This window comes from Anneissia japonica, unplaced genomic scaffold (genome assembly GCF_011630105.1).
Source record: "Anneissia japonica isolate Jap-2015-1 unplaced genomic scaffold, ASM1163010v1 scaffold2994_len2133135_cov197, whole genome shotgun sequence".
NCBI classification, from domain to species: Eukaryota; Metazoa; Echinodermata; class Crinoidea; order Comatulida; family Comatulidae; genus Anneissia; species Anneissia japonica.
The window spans coordinates 783,557-799,777 of NW_022728550.1; the positions used below are offsets into that span (position 1 = coordinate 783,557).

The following is a 16,221-nucleotide window of genomic DNA, read 5'->3' on the forward strand; positions in this document are numbered from 1 at the left end:
TTTTGTTATGGTGCTTTATGCCTTTGTTTTTTTTTTACATCTTTTCTACGTTTGAAGTTTTATTCTTGTAAAATGCAAACATTAAACAGAGCTTATCTAGATCATTAAGAATTTTATCACATTTCTTTATCAACTGACTAGACAGCTTTATACGCCAGTGATAATGGCATCATCAGGTGTATGATGACGTACGCCTTCCGGCAATTGAAGGTGTTGCGTGCCTCGGCCAGGTGAAACCATATCTGTTCATTATTAAATCATGAGAAGTGAATTTGCATGTGTACTCCAAGTAAAATAAAATGTAAAGAAAAGGAAAAGACGATGTACAATCATTGAAGGTTGACTTGCGGAACATACATTTTTTTTAAATATAATAAAATAGAACGTTATATAGAAAATATAATAGAAAAATAAAATAATAGAAAATTTCCATTCTATTTTATTATATGTTAATAAATTTGTGTTCCTCAAATCAACCTTCAATGACTGTACATCGTCTTTTCAGTGTTTTTACATTTTTGTTTACTAATAGAATATATATCAGGAAGTTTTATAGGGTACCACAGTCATGTCGTCACGACGCCGGGTGCCGCTCTCTGTTGTCAACAGACGTAGATTACCGTTCATTACGCCTGAATGACTGCATAGACTTTCTGGAATAGGCATTTTGAAATCTAATATTTTGCCATCAAAATGTACTAAAAACACAAAAGTCACGTTATATTAGTTATTGAACATACATTTAATCATCAATTAAAATTTACAAAGAAAAAGTAAGATACAACATCTTAATAATTACGTTAGAAATTGGGATCATTGGTTTGTTAGTGGTGAAAATGGCGTCGGGTTGAACGCATTTTGCAATGATAGCAACAGAGTAGTATCTCGTCTCTATTCATGGTGTTTGCCTATTTGCTTATTACTATGATATAAATATTTATTTTATTTTTTATTTTTTATTTTTATTTTAATTTTTTATATTTTCATTCTATATTCATTCATTTATCACGGGTCCCAAGTCTTCCGGAGGTTGCGGGAGTCTCCTGGAAATTGAGATGTCCTCCCGCAAGCAAGAATCTCCCAGAAAATAATCCATCCCGCAATGTTTTCACTACTTTGTTATTAATTGTTTCACAGAAGTTAATGCCAATGGGTATCACCATGTGTACCAAAATAAATTAAATATGTTAAGAAATCTCATTTAACTGGATCTTCCGGAAGGGATTCATTCATTTCTGGTTTATTCATAAAAATCACTGAATTGCGTCAATTTACGAAAGTAGTTCAACTCAAAACGCCATAACACACTGATATCAATGGATATAGGACTCACAAAATGGCCAAATTGCAAGAAAAAGAGAAGCATAAAAACCGCACATAAAATGAATCACATAATTAACATACATTTTAAGGATCATATGTACATAATTTTTAATAATATAAAAAAAATAATAATTTAGTTAATACTGTATACAGGATTACCATTCAATCTTTAAAAAATACTTATTTTATTTTTATACATATGGGAATCTTATTATTTCCAAATTGAATTGATGAAAAAATAGAAGAATGATCATATTTTCAATATGAAATACTTGGTTTATTCCTTTGAATACATTTATGGTATATCAGTGTGAATACTAAGCTGTAAACTATGTTCATTGCTTTTTACTGTCTCCCTATGTATTTTTAGTCTTTTCTTCACAGGTTCCATTTAATACCTCATCTTCATAGGTTCTTTTAATGCCGCATCACTGATTTTCAACTTCATTTACATTTGATAATTGCAAAATTACTAATGGATTTGTTAGAAATGATTGCATCTTTGACCTTCTCATCCAGTGGTGTAATTTGGTCATTTGATATACTGTTTCCTTGAACAATTTTCTTGGAAACTTAAAATTATCTAAATTATAAATCTATTGTTGTTGAAGAATGAATTAACTTCCTAGATATCCAGAGATGGTAACACAGTTACTTCCCTATTGTATGCCAAAGGGCTATTGTGACAATTAAAATGGCTAATATACATTACTATTTATTTTTCATACTTTAATTGTTTGTTAATCTCAGTGTTTTCATTCTTAGGTTGATATAATTTGCTTTATTCCAATCGTTTACAACCCATAGTAATCTTTATATCTTATATTTTAACTCTGTAATAAATGGGTTTTATCTTATGTTATTATATTTTCTCATTCCTTTTACCATAATGTCCTATGACATTTAAATTTGTTTTTATTACTATTTGATTTTCTGTATATAACGTAAAAGGACAGGTGAGATTAATAGATTTCAAAATGCTAGTGCTAGATCATGTGACCTATCTGCCACATTGCAATCACAAATCCAGACAAAACATGACAAAGATAAAGCATACTAAATGCAATAAAATGATGATAATGTCTTGCCCTTCATTGAACCTAGTACACTGGATTGAACCAGTACTATGTTATTCCAAAATGATTGATAAAAACCTCCTTGAAGCAAATTAGTTGATCAGGTGGATAAAATCAATGGAAATTAGCCAAACATCCTTCATCACCATGACAACTGTACATTTACCATTTTGCTATTAGTGGAAGAATTCCTCTAATCAAAAATAATTTTTTTAAGTCAGTGTTATTGATGTTTGTTATTGCTGTTGGCTGTATAGATACAATATTTGTTATCTGTGATGAACTTGATAAAGTAATTGAAAGATAATCAAGCTTAAGATTACTAAATCCAGTGTAATAGTTAATATAAAAATGAACAAATTGCAAGTTGGTGGACTGGATTATCAGTCCATTACAGTAGTTTTATGACACACTGTTGTTAATATATTTTCTATTTTTTGTTTGTTCAAGAATTTATATCTATTTGACCTTGGTTAGGATTGAATCCAGGCTCTGGAGGGAAAAAATTTGCTATGTTGTGCACCTGACAAAAAAAGGTTAATGTTAACCCAGGGAGTTGTTATTTAGAAGGAGTCAACACATTTATCTACTTATCTACAGCCAATGAGCGAAGCGTGGTGTACTGAATCTTCAAAGAGAACCGTGACTAACTGCCTGTCTTTTGTCAATAGGGTACTTTTCCGACGATCTTGTGCCCTCAGTTGTTAAAATTTTGTCTTTGTAGAGAAAATAATTTCGTGACAAACGACCAGTAGAGCATGCGCAGAGTTTTTTTTATTCAATTTTTGCTGTTCAATAAATTTGCATCTCCAGAGAGTTTTACGAAGATTAATTTATAAAAAACCGCATAAAAAATTCGCCTTTTCGTTAAAAAGTTACGACTATTTGAAGTGGAGCTATATGTGTTTGTTCGTACACCGTCATTTGTAATCTTCATGGGTTTTTGATAAGTTTTAAAGCTTATATTTTATATTTTCCGCACCTATCTCCATTTTATAACTAGGACAAATAGTTTATGCAACTATCATTTTCTTTATGTCTCATTTTCTTACAGTTTCGTACGAAACGTAATTTGAGTTCAAACTGAACATGTTTTCGTAGCAGGGAAATGATATAGGGGCATATTTGTTGTGTCGGTTTGACGCTAGCGTGTAGTTGATAACTGATACTCTCTCTAGTTGCCATGCTTTTTCGTCACGCACAAGCATAAGAAGGTTTACTGCGCATGCTCATATTCGGTAATTGAACCTCGTCGTTAACTACCGCTCTGCTTTCTTATCTTGTCGGAAAAGTAGACTGATCAAAAGAGAGGATTTTGTTGTGAGTCCTTCTAATAACAACTCCCTGGTTCACTGTTAATGAGATTTTCGAATATTTAAAAACTGTTGGAAAAAGGGACATAACAACCCCTTTCCCACCCTTTCCAAATGGTGTTTGACCTTTTGACCTTTTTGTCAAACACAGTTTTTGTGTCTTAGAAAAATCAGTTTTACAATATATCAACAATTTTTTCCTCCGAAGACCTCTGCCTTTAAAAGAAATAATTAGCGACACGGCAAGACTGTCTTAAAAAAGGCTGTTTTAATTAATTCAAAGTGGGATGGCAGGTCATAATTATATAATTTGTATAGGTGTAATTTTGCCCTACCTGATGTGGAAATGTACCGAACCCACGATCTCCAGATCACTAGCCTGGCATCATACCTCTAGACCACCGAGCTTGCGCCTGATGGCCAGGGTTGAATTCGAGTCCAAGTAAGCAGCGGGTACTGCAGTGTTGATAGTAATTGTTATTGTTGTGATGGAATAATAGACAATATATAATTGGTCATATCATTTCTCTTTCGTTATTATCAATTTCCTTTTCATCATTGTGTCATCATTATTTCAGCATGTATTATTATTTTGCAAGTAGTGTATGATGTACTGTACTTCAACCAAGGATCGCTTAAAAAATATTCAACCAGGAAAAGGCTTTAGTTTTGTGCAGCCTTGAGTGAATACTGTTTAGAAAGTATAATACATGCTCCAAGTATTGAAATGTACTGTATGCCCTCGTGTTGTGATTCAATTTTTCAACAATAATTATTTCATCATCAGGACTATTGAGATAATTCCTGATGATGGCATAATTAATGTTGAAATATTGAATCCCATCACAATGGCGTGTATTTCAATACTTGGATTATGTATTATATGAATGAATGTCAAGATTTCTAAATCTAAAACTACATTTATATACTTACACATCATGCTATGCTGTTATTTTTTCCCTTTTCAATGTTAAAACAACAATTTTTAATGATTTGGTGATAGTTTCTGCCTGAGAAATGCCCAAAATCATAAACTTCGAAGACTCATTTCTCAAGTATTGTTCTTTAAACAGCTGTATGTATAAATGCTCGTAACTTCATGAAGAAATGCCGGATTTAAATGATTCTTTTACCATCTTATAGCTCTCATATTACAACGGTTTAACCCTGTATTGATAACTAAAAATCAATTTTTGCGAGGAGTGACTGGCTTGTCTTTGCCACAATTTCTTATCTGAGATTAATCAGTGGACTTTTCAACAATGTTTAGTTTATACAATATTTTGGTCACTGGTATTAAGCCTATTTAAATATATATTATGCACCAGATAGGCATCAAAGTTATGGCGTCTTAACCACCAGAGTGTTCCATAGCTTCTAAGAAGCATACTTAAGTGCTATATTAAATACAGTATACTATTGGTTTTCTAACTGTAATGTTTAATGAAGGGCAGTACATAGAACGAAGATTGGTTGCTTCTAATGTCTATCTGTTTCCCAAGATAATTAGAAAAGTTATTATCACCACTGGGGTTCATATTCATTTGTAATTTACTTCAAGACATTTCAATAGTGTAGAATATTGCGGCAATTTTTATTAACAATACATTTTAATGATGAATATAGAGCATAGCATTTCAAACATTTCAAAGTCATAATTGCTCATTTGAACATAAGAGGGAATGAACTACAGATAAGGACTCCTAAAATTCTGTACTCTCCGTATTTCTAATAATTTTATAACTATCTATCTATTTTATATTCATTTATTAGCTTAGTTTTTTGTAAATGTACTTATGTAACTGTACCATTTTGAAGAAAATATATAGTACTGAAAGTGCCTACAGTAAAAAGTCAGAAAATAAATAAAAATACAGTGATGAATTTCACATGCTGCAGCTGTGGCATGGCTGGTATTAATGTGGCTTTGTTTTGAATATTGTTGATGTAACCTGGCCAGTAGCTGAGAAAAATTACCTTTATGACCACAAGTCTGTAATTAATAATCATCTTATATAATATACAGTACTTTTTTTTCACAAAGTTGCTCCATACAGTAGTTGATAATCTTCATTGACAATTTGTTTGTAGGAGGACATCTTGCTGAGACAAGCGATAGAAGCTTCTCTCAAAGAGTTTGCACCTCCAGAACCACAATCATGGCTTGATGATACTGATGATGAAGATGAATCTCTAATCTTTCGCAGAAGACTAGGAGAAGGTAAACTTTTTAAAATTTCTATTTAATGGAGATGTAGCTTGGTGGTTAAGGTGCTTGCCTTCCAATTCCAGGGTCTTGGGTTCAAATCTTGTGACAGCAGAGGATTTATTTCTTGACTAAACATCTTCTACTCTTGTGTTTAGACCTAGTAGGACAGGCTGCAAGTGTCACCCTCAATAATACAGTAAAAAAAATAGACCAAGGATTGCCAATAGTGAACTTCTTTCAAAAGACATAATATAAACACAAGCAGTTTGGCGCAGCAGGAATGTTTTGGTTTCCCAAACTCGATGTTGGGGTTTCAATCCCTCGCTGTGCATTTCACTTGTGTCCTTGAACAAGCTTTTAAGCGCCTTGTACACACAAGGCGCTTAAAAGCAGTCTTGTTATGAGTTGTTTTGAGCCTGATTAATGCTGTAAACAGTCAAATGTTAGGCATTGTTTATCAGCACCGTGCTAAAATAACCAGCTTTTCACCTCTTACTATAAGCTTTCATAAACTGAGGAAGACAGCAGGTGCTGTCAAAATTGTTATACATACATATTATGTCTCAAGTCAAGTGTGTGACTGGAGTTTTACAACTGCAATCCTATTCTATACCATCAAGATATACATGGAACATTATTGATTACACTGATTCGATACTGAACCTTTAAATTGTTAATATATTTTCATTTCTGATTGATGTGTTGGTATGTTTTACCTTCACTGTCAATTTCTTTTGTTGCAATTTCAAATAATGGTTTTTTTTCTGTAAATAGATTCCTCAGGAATAAGCGAAGGTTTGTTGCGTGCCTTTGAACTTTCTCAGCAGTTGTTGATGCAACAAACTGAAGGAATAACCTCAAGGTAAGAATCATCACAAGATTAATTTGTTTTTTTGTTAAGCAGAATTAAAGACGCAATCTGACAACATATTGTTCCAATTACGCTCTTATTAGTTTGAAGTGTTCTAGTTAACATGTTCTAAATGTCTATCAGCTAGATTTTAATTAAGCTATCTGCTGGATAAAAACCAATTATGGTATGCATTACTCATTGTAATCAAGATACAAGATTCAAGATTCTTTTATTGTCACTTGGTTAAATAAGATACAAGTAAAATTTTGTTTTCCTGATGCAAATGGTAAATACAAACAGTTGAACAACTGAACATAAAAAGACAACAAAAAAAACAACCAAGAAGAACATTGTATATTGCTAATGGTGAATACTTGCATTAGGTATGGACTGAGTTATAAATAAATGATTTGCTATATCTGTTTGTATTGTACTTTGTGAAAACATAGCTTAAGCTTTAACAGGTTTCCATGAAACAGTGCAGGGCAGCGAATATCTTGATGAAAATGTGCATATGTACGTTAGTATAAGCACCTCTTATATGGCCTGAAAAATATTTTCTCATTCTAGTTTATGACAAACTGAAGGAGTAATCTTAATCCTACATTTTTAATAAAAAGTTTAAAATTTTTAATTTTTTTAGTTTCCCCTCTCCTCTTGTTGTTTCTCATTCTCATCATCTTTTGTATTTTGAGAGAAATAAATGAAATGAAAATTAAAAGAGCTGTTAATCTTACTTAAATATTCAAAGATAGCAATTTATATATAATATTGAATATTTCTTTTCAATTTTTTATCCTGACACAGATAGTATATGATGAAACCTTGGGTTTTTCTGGAATTAAAAATCTCAACAATGCCCTTGTTTAAGAGATGTGAAGTGATAGCTTCCAAACCTAACTTATAATAACTTGCCTGTGGCGTATTCACTTTGCGTAATTAAAACCAATGCATGTTGCTGCTCCCCCAGTAGCTGGTAACACAACTTTCAAATAATTTTAATTCTTAGTCATCTGTCAATATTAAAGGATATTTGGATTTTTAACAAATTACCTGGATGAAATGTATAATTTGTTCAATTTATATATTTGTTTAATCTACTAAAGTCATATATATTTAGGTATATTTATTGCAAAAAAAAGAATCGCACATACAAAACAGTCTATTGCAGCATAAGCTGAATTGAAAGACTGAAAAATGATTACAAAAATTGGCCATCAAAAATTTACAAATCATTATTAAAATAGAGCAATATTAAACATTCAAATTTACATTAATACCTTAAAAATTACAAAGACGAATTACATATTATAAATTCAAGAGAAGTTAAACAATTGAGTCTCTAAAAATATATATACAATTTCATAATAAAAAAATTTTAAAAAAAATATTTTAAAAAACCGCTATCAATCAATTTACAGGAGTCATGCACGACAAGGCGCCTCTGTGCCAAATGCTGAAGAGATCTCTGACCTTAGGGTCCCACTACAAAGTGAATTTAGAATTTTAGTCATATACGGTAATGGGCTATTTATAAATCCTGTTTTGGTGCTTTTATATTCTTCATATGGCTTATTAGTGCGTAGTGTCATGGTGTGACATGCATTATTAATTGGAAACCAATTATGAAATCTATTAGATTGTACTGCTTTTTTAGCAAATTTTGTACATAGTGAGACCCTACGGTCAGACAGTCTCTCCAGTCCTAGCTGTGAAAAGGCATCACTATAACTAATAAACTTATCGGCTAAAACGCACCGAGAAACTCGCGTTTGGATACGCTCAATCGCCATGCTTTGTTGTTTAGTTAAGCCTGGGTGCCACAGAGGCGCAGCTTACTCAAGAACAGGCCGTACATAACTCCTGTAGATCGTCAGGAGTTCATCACAATTGAAACCAGCTCTCCTCAACGACCACAAAATAAAAAGTTTACAATTTGCTTTGGCAATGATAGCATCAGTATTACTTGACCACTTGAGGTCATTATCGCTTAGAGTTATTATTATCGCATTATCGCTTAAAGTTTTAAACACGTTTTAGGACGACTGTACAATCTCCAACCTAAATCTCAGATCTCTCTCTCTCTCTCTCTCTCTCTCTCTCTATATATACTGTCTCTTATACACATCTAGATGTGTATAAGAGACAGCATCACAATAAATTATTAACGACTGAGCTAAGTTGTCAAACGAATTATGCAATTTAGTTATTTGTAACACAAATCTACTGTATTGTTTAAAACTATTTCTCCTGTATTGGTAATATATATCTAAATTGTCCAGGACTCGGTTAGAAAAACCTCTAACCACAGCACGTAACCCCACCAGGTACCCATTTATACTCCTGGGCCTGTCTCTTATACACATCTAGATGTGTATAAGAGACAGCGTAAAGGGCTACCAGAGTTCACAGGAAAATTTTTCATCATCTTTTGTTTTTTTTTTAAATTAGGATGCACGCGAAATATTATGGACTTGTAAGACGGACGAGAATTCGTACAGTATGTGAAAAGAAGACTTGATTCTATGGTTCAATAGTCACAATTATTTTGAAGGCATTGCCTGTAATAATGCAGTCGTTTCAACCTATAGGTTCACTCATATACTACCGTATGACCTCCTCTGTCACTTTCGTGGCACTTACTTGGGCACCCAACCCCTACTCCCAGGCCCTGTGACTCGTCGTTATGCAACTGGATAATAATAATTGATAACTGGATTTACTAGGCAGTGAGACTCGAACTATGGCTGCAGTTGTAAAAGCGAGTGTGATGTTGAGAGATATGTGGAGGTTAGTCTGCACAGTACAGTATTTTATTGTCTAATTGTACCTTACGTTGTTATAAATCGAAGGAGAAAATTTCACGGTAATTTTGTGTCTAACATAGCTTTAGAAAATGCATATTGCGTTAACATACAAATATAACTTAATTGCTTATTAATATTCAAATGAAGTCATATTTCAATATGCACAATTTGATATGGTCTTTAAAGAAGATTCAAGCATGGAAAGTGGTCAAAGTGTCGAACAGAAAACCCGGTGTAAAAACATAGGAAAACCGGATAGAAGAAGAAGACAAGAATCAGAACAAAAATAATGGCCAATAAAACCATAAATCGGGTTCCATGTGCAGCCTCACCTACCTCTCGATTATTGAAGATGCTTGTATTAAGAATTATAATCACACAGTAAATTTTTGTAGGTGGTTGTAGCATTGGAGTGAACTAACGTGCTGTGTTATAATAAATAAATGGATTAGAGACGCGAGAAGAGGCCATATTTCTACTCATTTCTGTTATTATCAATTATTATTGCATATTCTACAACTACAAATTAAGAAATATAATAACTATAAATATAATAACTCGACTTTTGTTTGCTGCTCGGTGTTTAAAATAATGATTCACTTTCTTTATTGTTTTCATTACATGCATAAATAGGCCTGTTTTTATACAGGTAGTTGTACAAAAGGTAGCACCAACAACTTGTGCAAATGTAATTGAATAAAACCATCGATAAAATGCTCATTACGCCACAGGCCTTTTTAAATAGGATAGATAAATCAATAAATAAATGAATACTGAATTATAAAACTTGTGTGTTTCAAGTGATTATCATATCGGCCTGTTGTGAACGTGGTCGTGAAAAAACGTTGCGCTAGTAGTTTGATTTACGAAGGCAAAAACTGTGCCGTGATAAGCTCCGAATTTGGCACGCGTTAGAGAAGCATTAACTCTAAATTATTATTTGTTAAATCTTTAGCATTTATATATCATTATCATCATATATCATTGTTTCACACCTGTCTCTTATACACATCTCTCTATGAACAATTGAGGGGCGCTAATTCTCAAAATAAGGTGATCTTATGTGATTTTTAACTACTTGACCGTGATTTTTTTTCGCGGGGGCGACTGGGGGGGTGGGGCGCGAGTAATTTTTTTTCGGGTAGCGTGTACTCCCCTCGTAGATACACCTGGTTATTGCCTCTCAGCATTAACCTTGGTATGAAAAATTCACAACCATTAAGCAGTAAACAATATGACCTGCATGGAACCACATGCTGTCAGAGTCTGAAAGAAAGTTAATGTAATTTAAATATTAATAATTCTGGATTTGTTATATGCCCCTCATTTGATTTTTTTTTTTTTTTTTCAGATGCAACAAATAGTTCAATAGAAAATCTAGGTTTTGATCACTCTCTACAGAAACATGACAAAGTACCATTTACTAATCCTCAGCTATCTAAGAATTTGTCAGCTTCTGATGTTATGAAGAGTGATATGTCAATAGACATTGACTTTGATAAACTTTTTCTGGTGAGCAGTAAGCTCGATTCAAATATACTGGCGAAAAGAGATTGCAAGAAACGAGAACGAACACATTATCATGAGACAAGACGATGCAATTCTGATCCATCTTATAGTATGGGAGACTCTAGACAAAATAAAGATAAAAGCCGCGGGCATAATCATGGTTCTTATACCAACAGCAGACACAGTCGATCTGACCGTCAGACAAAGTCTTTACGGTCGCGTAGAAAAGCGGAAGGAACCTCTTCTGGGTATATATCACATTCCTTCAGGACTGGATCCTTGCATGGGTGGACTCCACATTCCACAAATACTCCCGATGATGGGAACAATACGAAGGTGAACTTGCAACTCTCTCATGAACTGGACTCTGAATTTGAACGGATAAAAGAAGAGATGAAAAAAGTGCAAGGACAGGTCACTGAACTTGTGGCGGAGCATCAAAATGAACAAAGGAAAGAACTAGGTGCACGAAAAAAAGAGAGAAGAACTACTGAAAACCAAAATCCTTGTAATAAATCTCAGGGAGAAGGAGAATCAGAACCAGAAGATGGTTGTAAGAAAAGATATCAACAGATATCTGGAGGAAATTCAACACGAATTGCTGCAAAGATGGGAGAAGAAAACGTATGGAAGAAAAAATCTTCAAGCTGTGAAAATACAGAGGCTCTCATCCCATTACAGAGTAGAAAAAAAGATGATAAATCTCCTTGGCAACTTCGAGATGAATCTGAGAGTTCAGCATCATGGCCAAGTTCTCCAAAACGGACACCAAAAGTTTGCAGAAAAATTAACTCATCTCTTTACCCAGACACTAAAAACAGTGTGCCACAAAAAACGGAAGATGTCTGGCAAAAAATGGCAGATGTAAAGATCGGAGACCGAAATACTACAAGTGATGCTGATTCTCGGGGATATAACAGTGACATAGATGCATCAACAGGCACAACCAATATAATTAAAGACAGAGGCAGCAAGACTGACAAAGATCTTGACATTAATGTTTCTATGGTTGAAAATCCGATGGACTCCAGGCTAAGAGTCCGTTCAAGTAGCAGGAACCATGAAAGCGAATGGCCGTGCCATGAGGACAGTAGCACAGGTTGGCAAATGTATATATGAAGTTTATTTTGTGATAAATTGTTTTTAATTTAAAATCCAATTTTTCTTTTACATAAACATAAACTGAAACCACAATTTCAGCTTCTGTCTTTCAACATGTAAGTGGGTATTGTATACCTGGATATAACATTTTATTGTGTTTTCTAGAATTATATTTTAATTGTTTCATTCTCACCCAGAAAAGTAAACTCTAAAATGATAAAAATAAATTATTATTTGTTAAATCTTTAGCATTTATATATCATTAGAATAATTGTTTCACACTTAGTGCAGTATGTACAGTTAATATTTTGTTCAACAAAATTTAGAAGCCGTGCATACTTTAAAAGCTGATTTTTTAATGTTCCAAAATAGGAATAATTATGAAACATATGTTTTTTTTAATGCATGTACAATAGAATAGTAATTTTTACTCTTAATAATGTTTGTTAATTATATATTATTTAAAAACAATGCGTAAGATTTGAAAGCAAGGATATATAACATGCTTGTCAAAGGCAGTTATGCAATTGAATAGAAAGTATAAAGATCAGCCAAAAATATAAATAAATTAAATAATTTAAATAAACTTTAATTGTAATCTTTGTAGAATGTTTGGAATTTCACAAGCAAGATTTTTTTTTTTTTTATTGAAAATGTACAAAGGTTAACAATCCATGATTTTATATGAATCAGTTCACAGCTACTAGTTTGAGCTCAACATACCCTACTATTGTAGAAATTCTAATCAATAAGGTGTCATTTTATCGTAGAGAAATAAGTGTATGATTTCAACTAGAGCAGTGGTGGCATCAGAGATTCCCCTACAAAGTGACCAACATTGAGGCGATTAACAATTTCAGAAATAATCTTCTCCAGTGACGGATTTAAGGGGTAGGGGAAAGCTGGCCTGGGGGCCCCAAACTATTTTTTCCAAAATTATGAAACAAATTGGAGAAAAAAGGAAAATTTTAAGGTCTGAGATTGTCATTTCCGGCTATCTAGAGGTGCCATAATCATAATTTTTTTTACCTCAGCCCCAACCTGTGCCCCCCACCCCCGAATCTTGCTGGCACTGCCACTGTTCTGTAGTATGACCCATTAATGCTCCCAATTAGTAAATTATGGTCACAGTTCTTGTTTATATTTACACATGGAGTTTACTGTACTGTAGTTAATATGCTATCTTGTAACCAAATATTACTTTTTTTTCTGTTCAAATCTTAATATTATTTGACATGAATAAATGTGTATTGATTAAACTTTGGGTTTAGTGAATATGAAATATACATGGAATCGATAAAAAAAATTTTCTCAGCCAAAAAAAAACACAATTTATTTGGTATATTAATATTCATCTTGTCTTCTGGTATTTTATCAGTATGCTTGCTTGCATAGACACTCGTGATGTCTAATTTTAATAGGCATAAAAGATGAATGAAGACCAAAGGCTAATCAACGTTGACTTTTGTAAATCATCTTACATTCAGCAGGCATGTTTGATTGAATCCATTCTACTTATTTGCTTGTTTATATCGAACAGTTAATTATTGACATTTAATTTTACCTTGATCTAAATACCATTGAATAAATTCATAACCACAAAATAAATATTATACATATTAATACGTCTGATGGGCTCATTGATTTGAATAGAGAAACCTTGTATATTTTATTATATTTCCTCAATTTAAACTTTTATCATTTTCATGTAAAGTAATTCTTCATGTGTGAATATCAAAATGTGTTGTTTGCTGTGTGAACATAATAGGTACTGTATTGAAAACTTAGTAAATTTTGTGGCTTCTATTTTCTGCCCTCTCCTTTGTGTTCCCAATCTTCAACAAAATATGAATTACTGTAATAGTAGACTTATTTCAAAGAATTGTTCTCCTTATGAAGGTGAGGTGAGTTAGCATAGCAATAAAGGATTGTACTTTAGTGTTACTAAGGGGCTGAGCCCCAAATTTGCCAATGCATGATCTTGCTTATGTCCTTTTAAAGCACTTTGCTATAATTACCTTGTCCATCAGATGGGACGTTCCTGTGGGCACTGTAGCAAATATGCACAAAAAGTAAACATTAAAAAAAAAGTAGGGGATTGTCCCCCGTGTATAAACGATGGTAGGGTACTGCACACTGCAGGTTCCCAGGCCCCAAACCAAATTTCCTTGTTATAAAAGTCAACAAGGACCATGCATTTACATTTTCTTTACATTTGTGTGATAATATAATACCAATGGGGTGTTTAAGTATTGTCTCTCTTTGTATTATTTGTTTCAATTCTATTGCAAGTTTCTTTTGTCAGTATTAGTGGGTATTGTCCATTTCGTAGGTTAATTAAAACAATTGTTGTGGAAAAGCATGCTTTTGTTAGTACTTCAGACTCCCGATATAACATCTGAGGACGTTAATGATCAATTCTATTTATAATATTAAAGTAATGTGCACATTATAAATAATTGAAGTAGATAATTATTTTCTACACATTGCATGTCAGCACTATGGTCCATTAGTTGTCTAGCTTACAGCATATATTCCCATTTTTTATCACTTGTATTTAAAAATGTAAATCCTATTTATTTCTGGTATACAAATTTAAGATTTTGAAAAAGATTATAAATATGTTTACCTTTGCTATAAAGAAATGTTAAACCGTATATTGCTTTGGCATGAATTGACAAGTATGGTAGGTATAAATAAGCATGGATTAACGACGATGATACTGAGTAATGTAGGTTTTTAAATTTGATAATGAATTATTGATATTTTTCTGGAACATGAAAAAATAGATGTATACTTTTGTAAAGGAATGATTCACAAGAAAAATGGTTTGTATCGGTTATAGAAAGACAAAATGCGTATAATATCTAGATTTTGGAAATAATGGTCGAAATGTAGTTGAATATAATGTGTGGTTCAATAGATTTTCAGATTTAAATTGAAATAAAATGTACTCGTTTGGCTGATATTTTATGGTGTTTATTTTATATTTAATTAAATGTGTAGTGAAACCGATTAAAAAAGTATTGAATATTCCAAGTATTATGCGCTCTATAAATATATAATTGATTGAGCATTTTAAACTGATACTTTTTAAGTAAATCACGATACAATACAGGAATATACACTAAACCATCTTCCGGTAATGCTATAATTATATTCTATATAAATCGTTAATGTTAATCTGGGCAACTTGGGCAGTGGTAAATAAAAAAAGAATCCACACATGCCCAAATTATATATTTAGTAACTTAATTTGAATATCCACAACGCAGCTGATATAAGAACAAATATTTCATTCAACATTCATCAATGCAAGACAATGCAAGACACAATGCAGTCCCCGACTCTGTAATAAAGAGGGTATTGTATAGTATTACATCACACGGTTGAGTGGCGGCTCTAGGATATATTTTCTGGGGGGGGGGCTAAGTTGTCCGACAGGGGGGACTTGAGCTCGGAGAAGAGGTTGAGAGGGGCTCCCCCTCCCAAATGAGATTTTTTTTAAAGAAAGTCAACCTCTAGATGGCCGAAAATGGCACTATCAGACTGTGACAGACATGTGTTGGCTTGTTGTGGGCCTATTTTTATATGTTTTATGGTCTGACTGCCCGATGAGCTCTGTCTGGCAAGGGGGCTTGACCTGTCTGGTGGGAAGCCCCCCCTGCCACCCTGCTGGCGCCGCCACTGGCACACCTACCGCACAAAAGGTACAGATACAATTTTATAGGAGTGATGTTTTTTCTCTACCTGACGTGCTATCGTACCGGATACTTAGTATGTCCCCAAACACTGGCGAAAACAATTCTCAAGTTATTCGTTGGGAATCGAACCCACGACCTCCAGGTATCTAGCCTGATGTCTTAACCACTAGACCACCGAGCTTGCGTTTGGTTACTAGTGATGAATCCAATCACCTAGTAGCAGCGGGTACTGCAAGTGCTATAAAAATATGAATTTGCGTCAGGAAATATCATAGGAGTGATGTTTTGCCCTACCTGACGTGTTATCGTACCGAATACTCAGTACG

At 33.2% G+C, this 16,221-nt stretch overlaps 1 protein-coding gene across 3 annotated transcripts in view; it reads left to right on the forward strand.

Moving 5' to 3' along the window:
* The window catches only part of LOC117114280 (ankyrin repeat and IBR domain-containing protein 1-like), a 46,429-nt gene extending 39,612 nt beyond the window's left edge, over positions 1-6,817 (forward strand). For all 3 annotated transcript variants that reach the window (XM_033257895.1, XM_033257896.1, XM_033257897.1), the window contains exons 18-19: positions 5,804-5,933; positions 6,696-6,817. In XM_033257895.1, coding sequence (XP_033113786.1) covers positions 5,804-5,933; positions 6,696-6,787 — 222 coding nt within the window. In that variant the 3' untranslated portion in view covers positions 6,788-6,817. The remainder of the gene's footprint in view (positions 1-5,803; positions 5,934-6,695) is intronic.
* Positions 6,818-16,221: the final 9,404 nt, after the last annotated feature.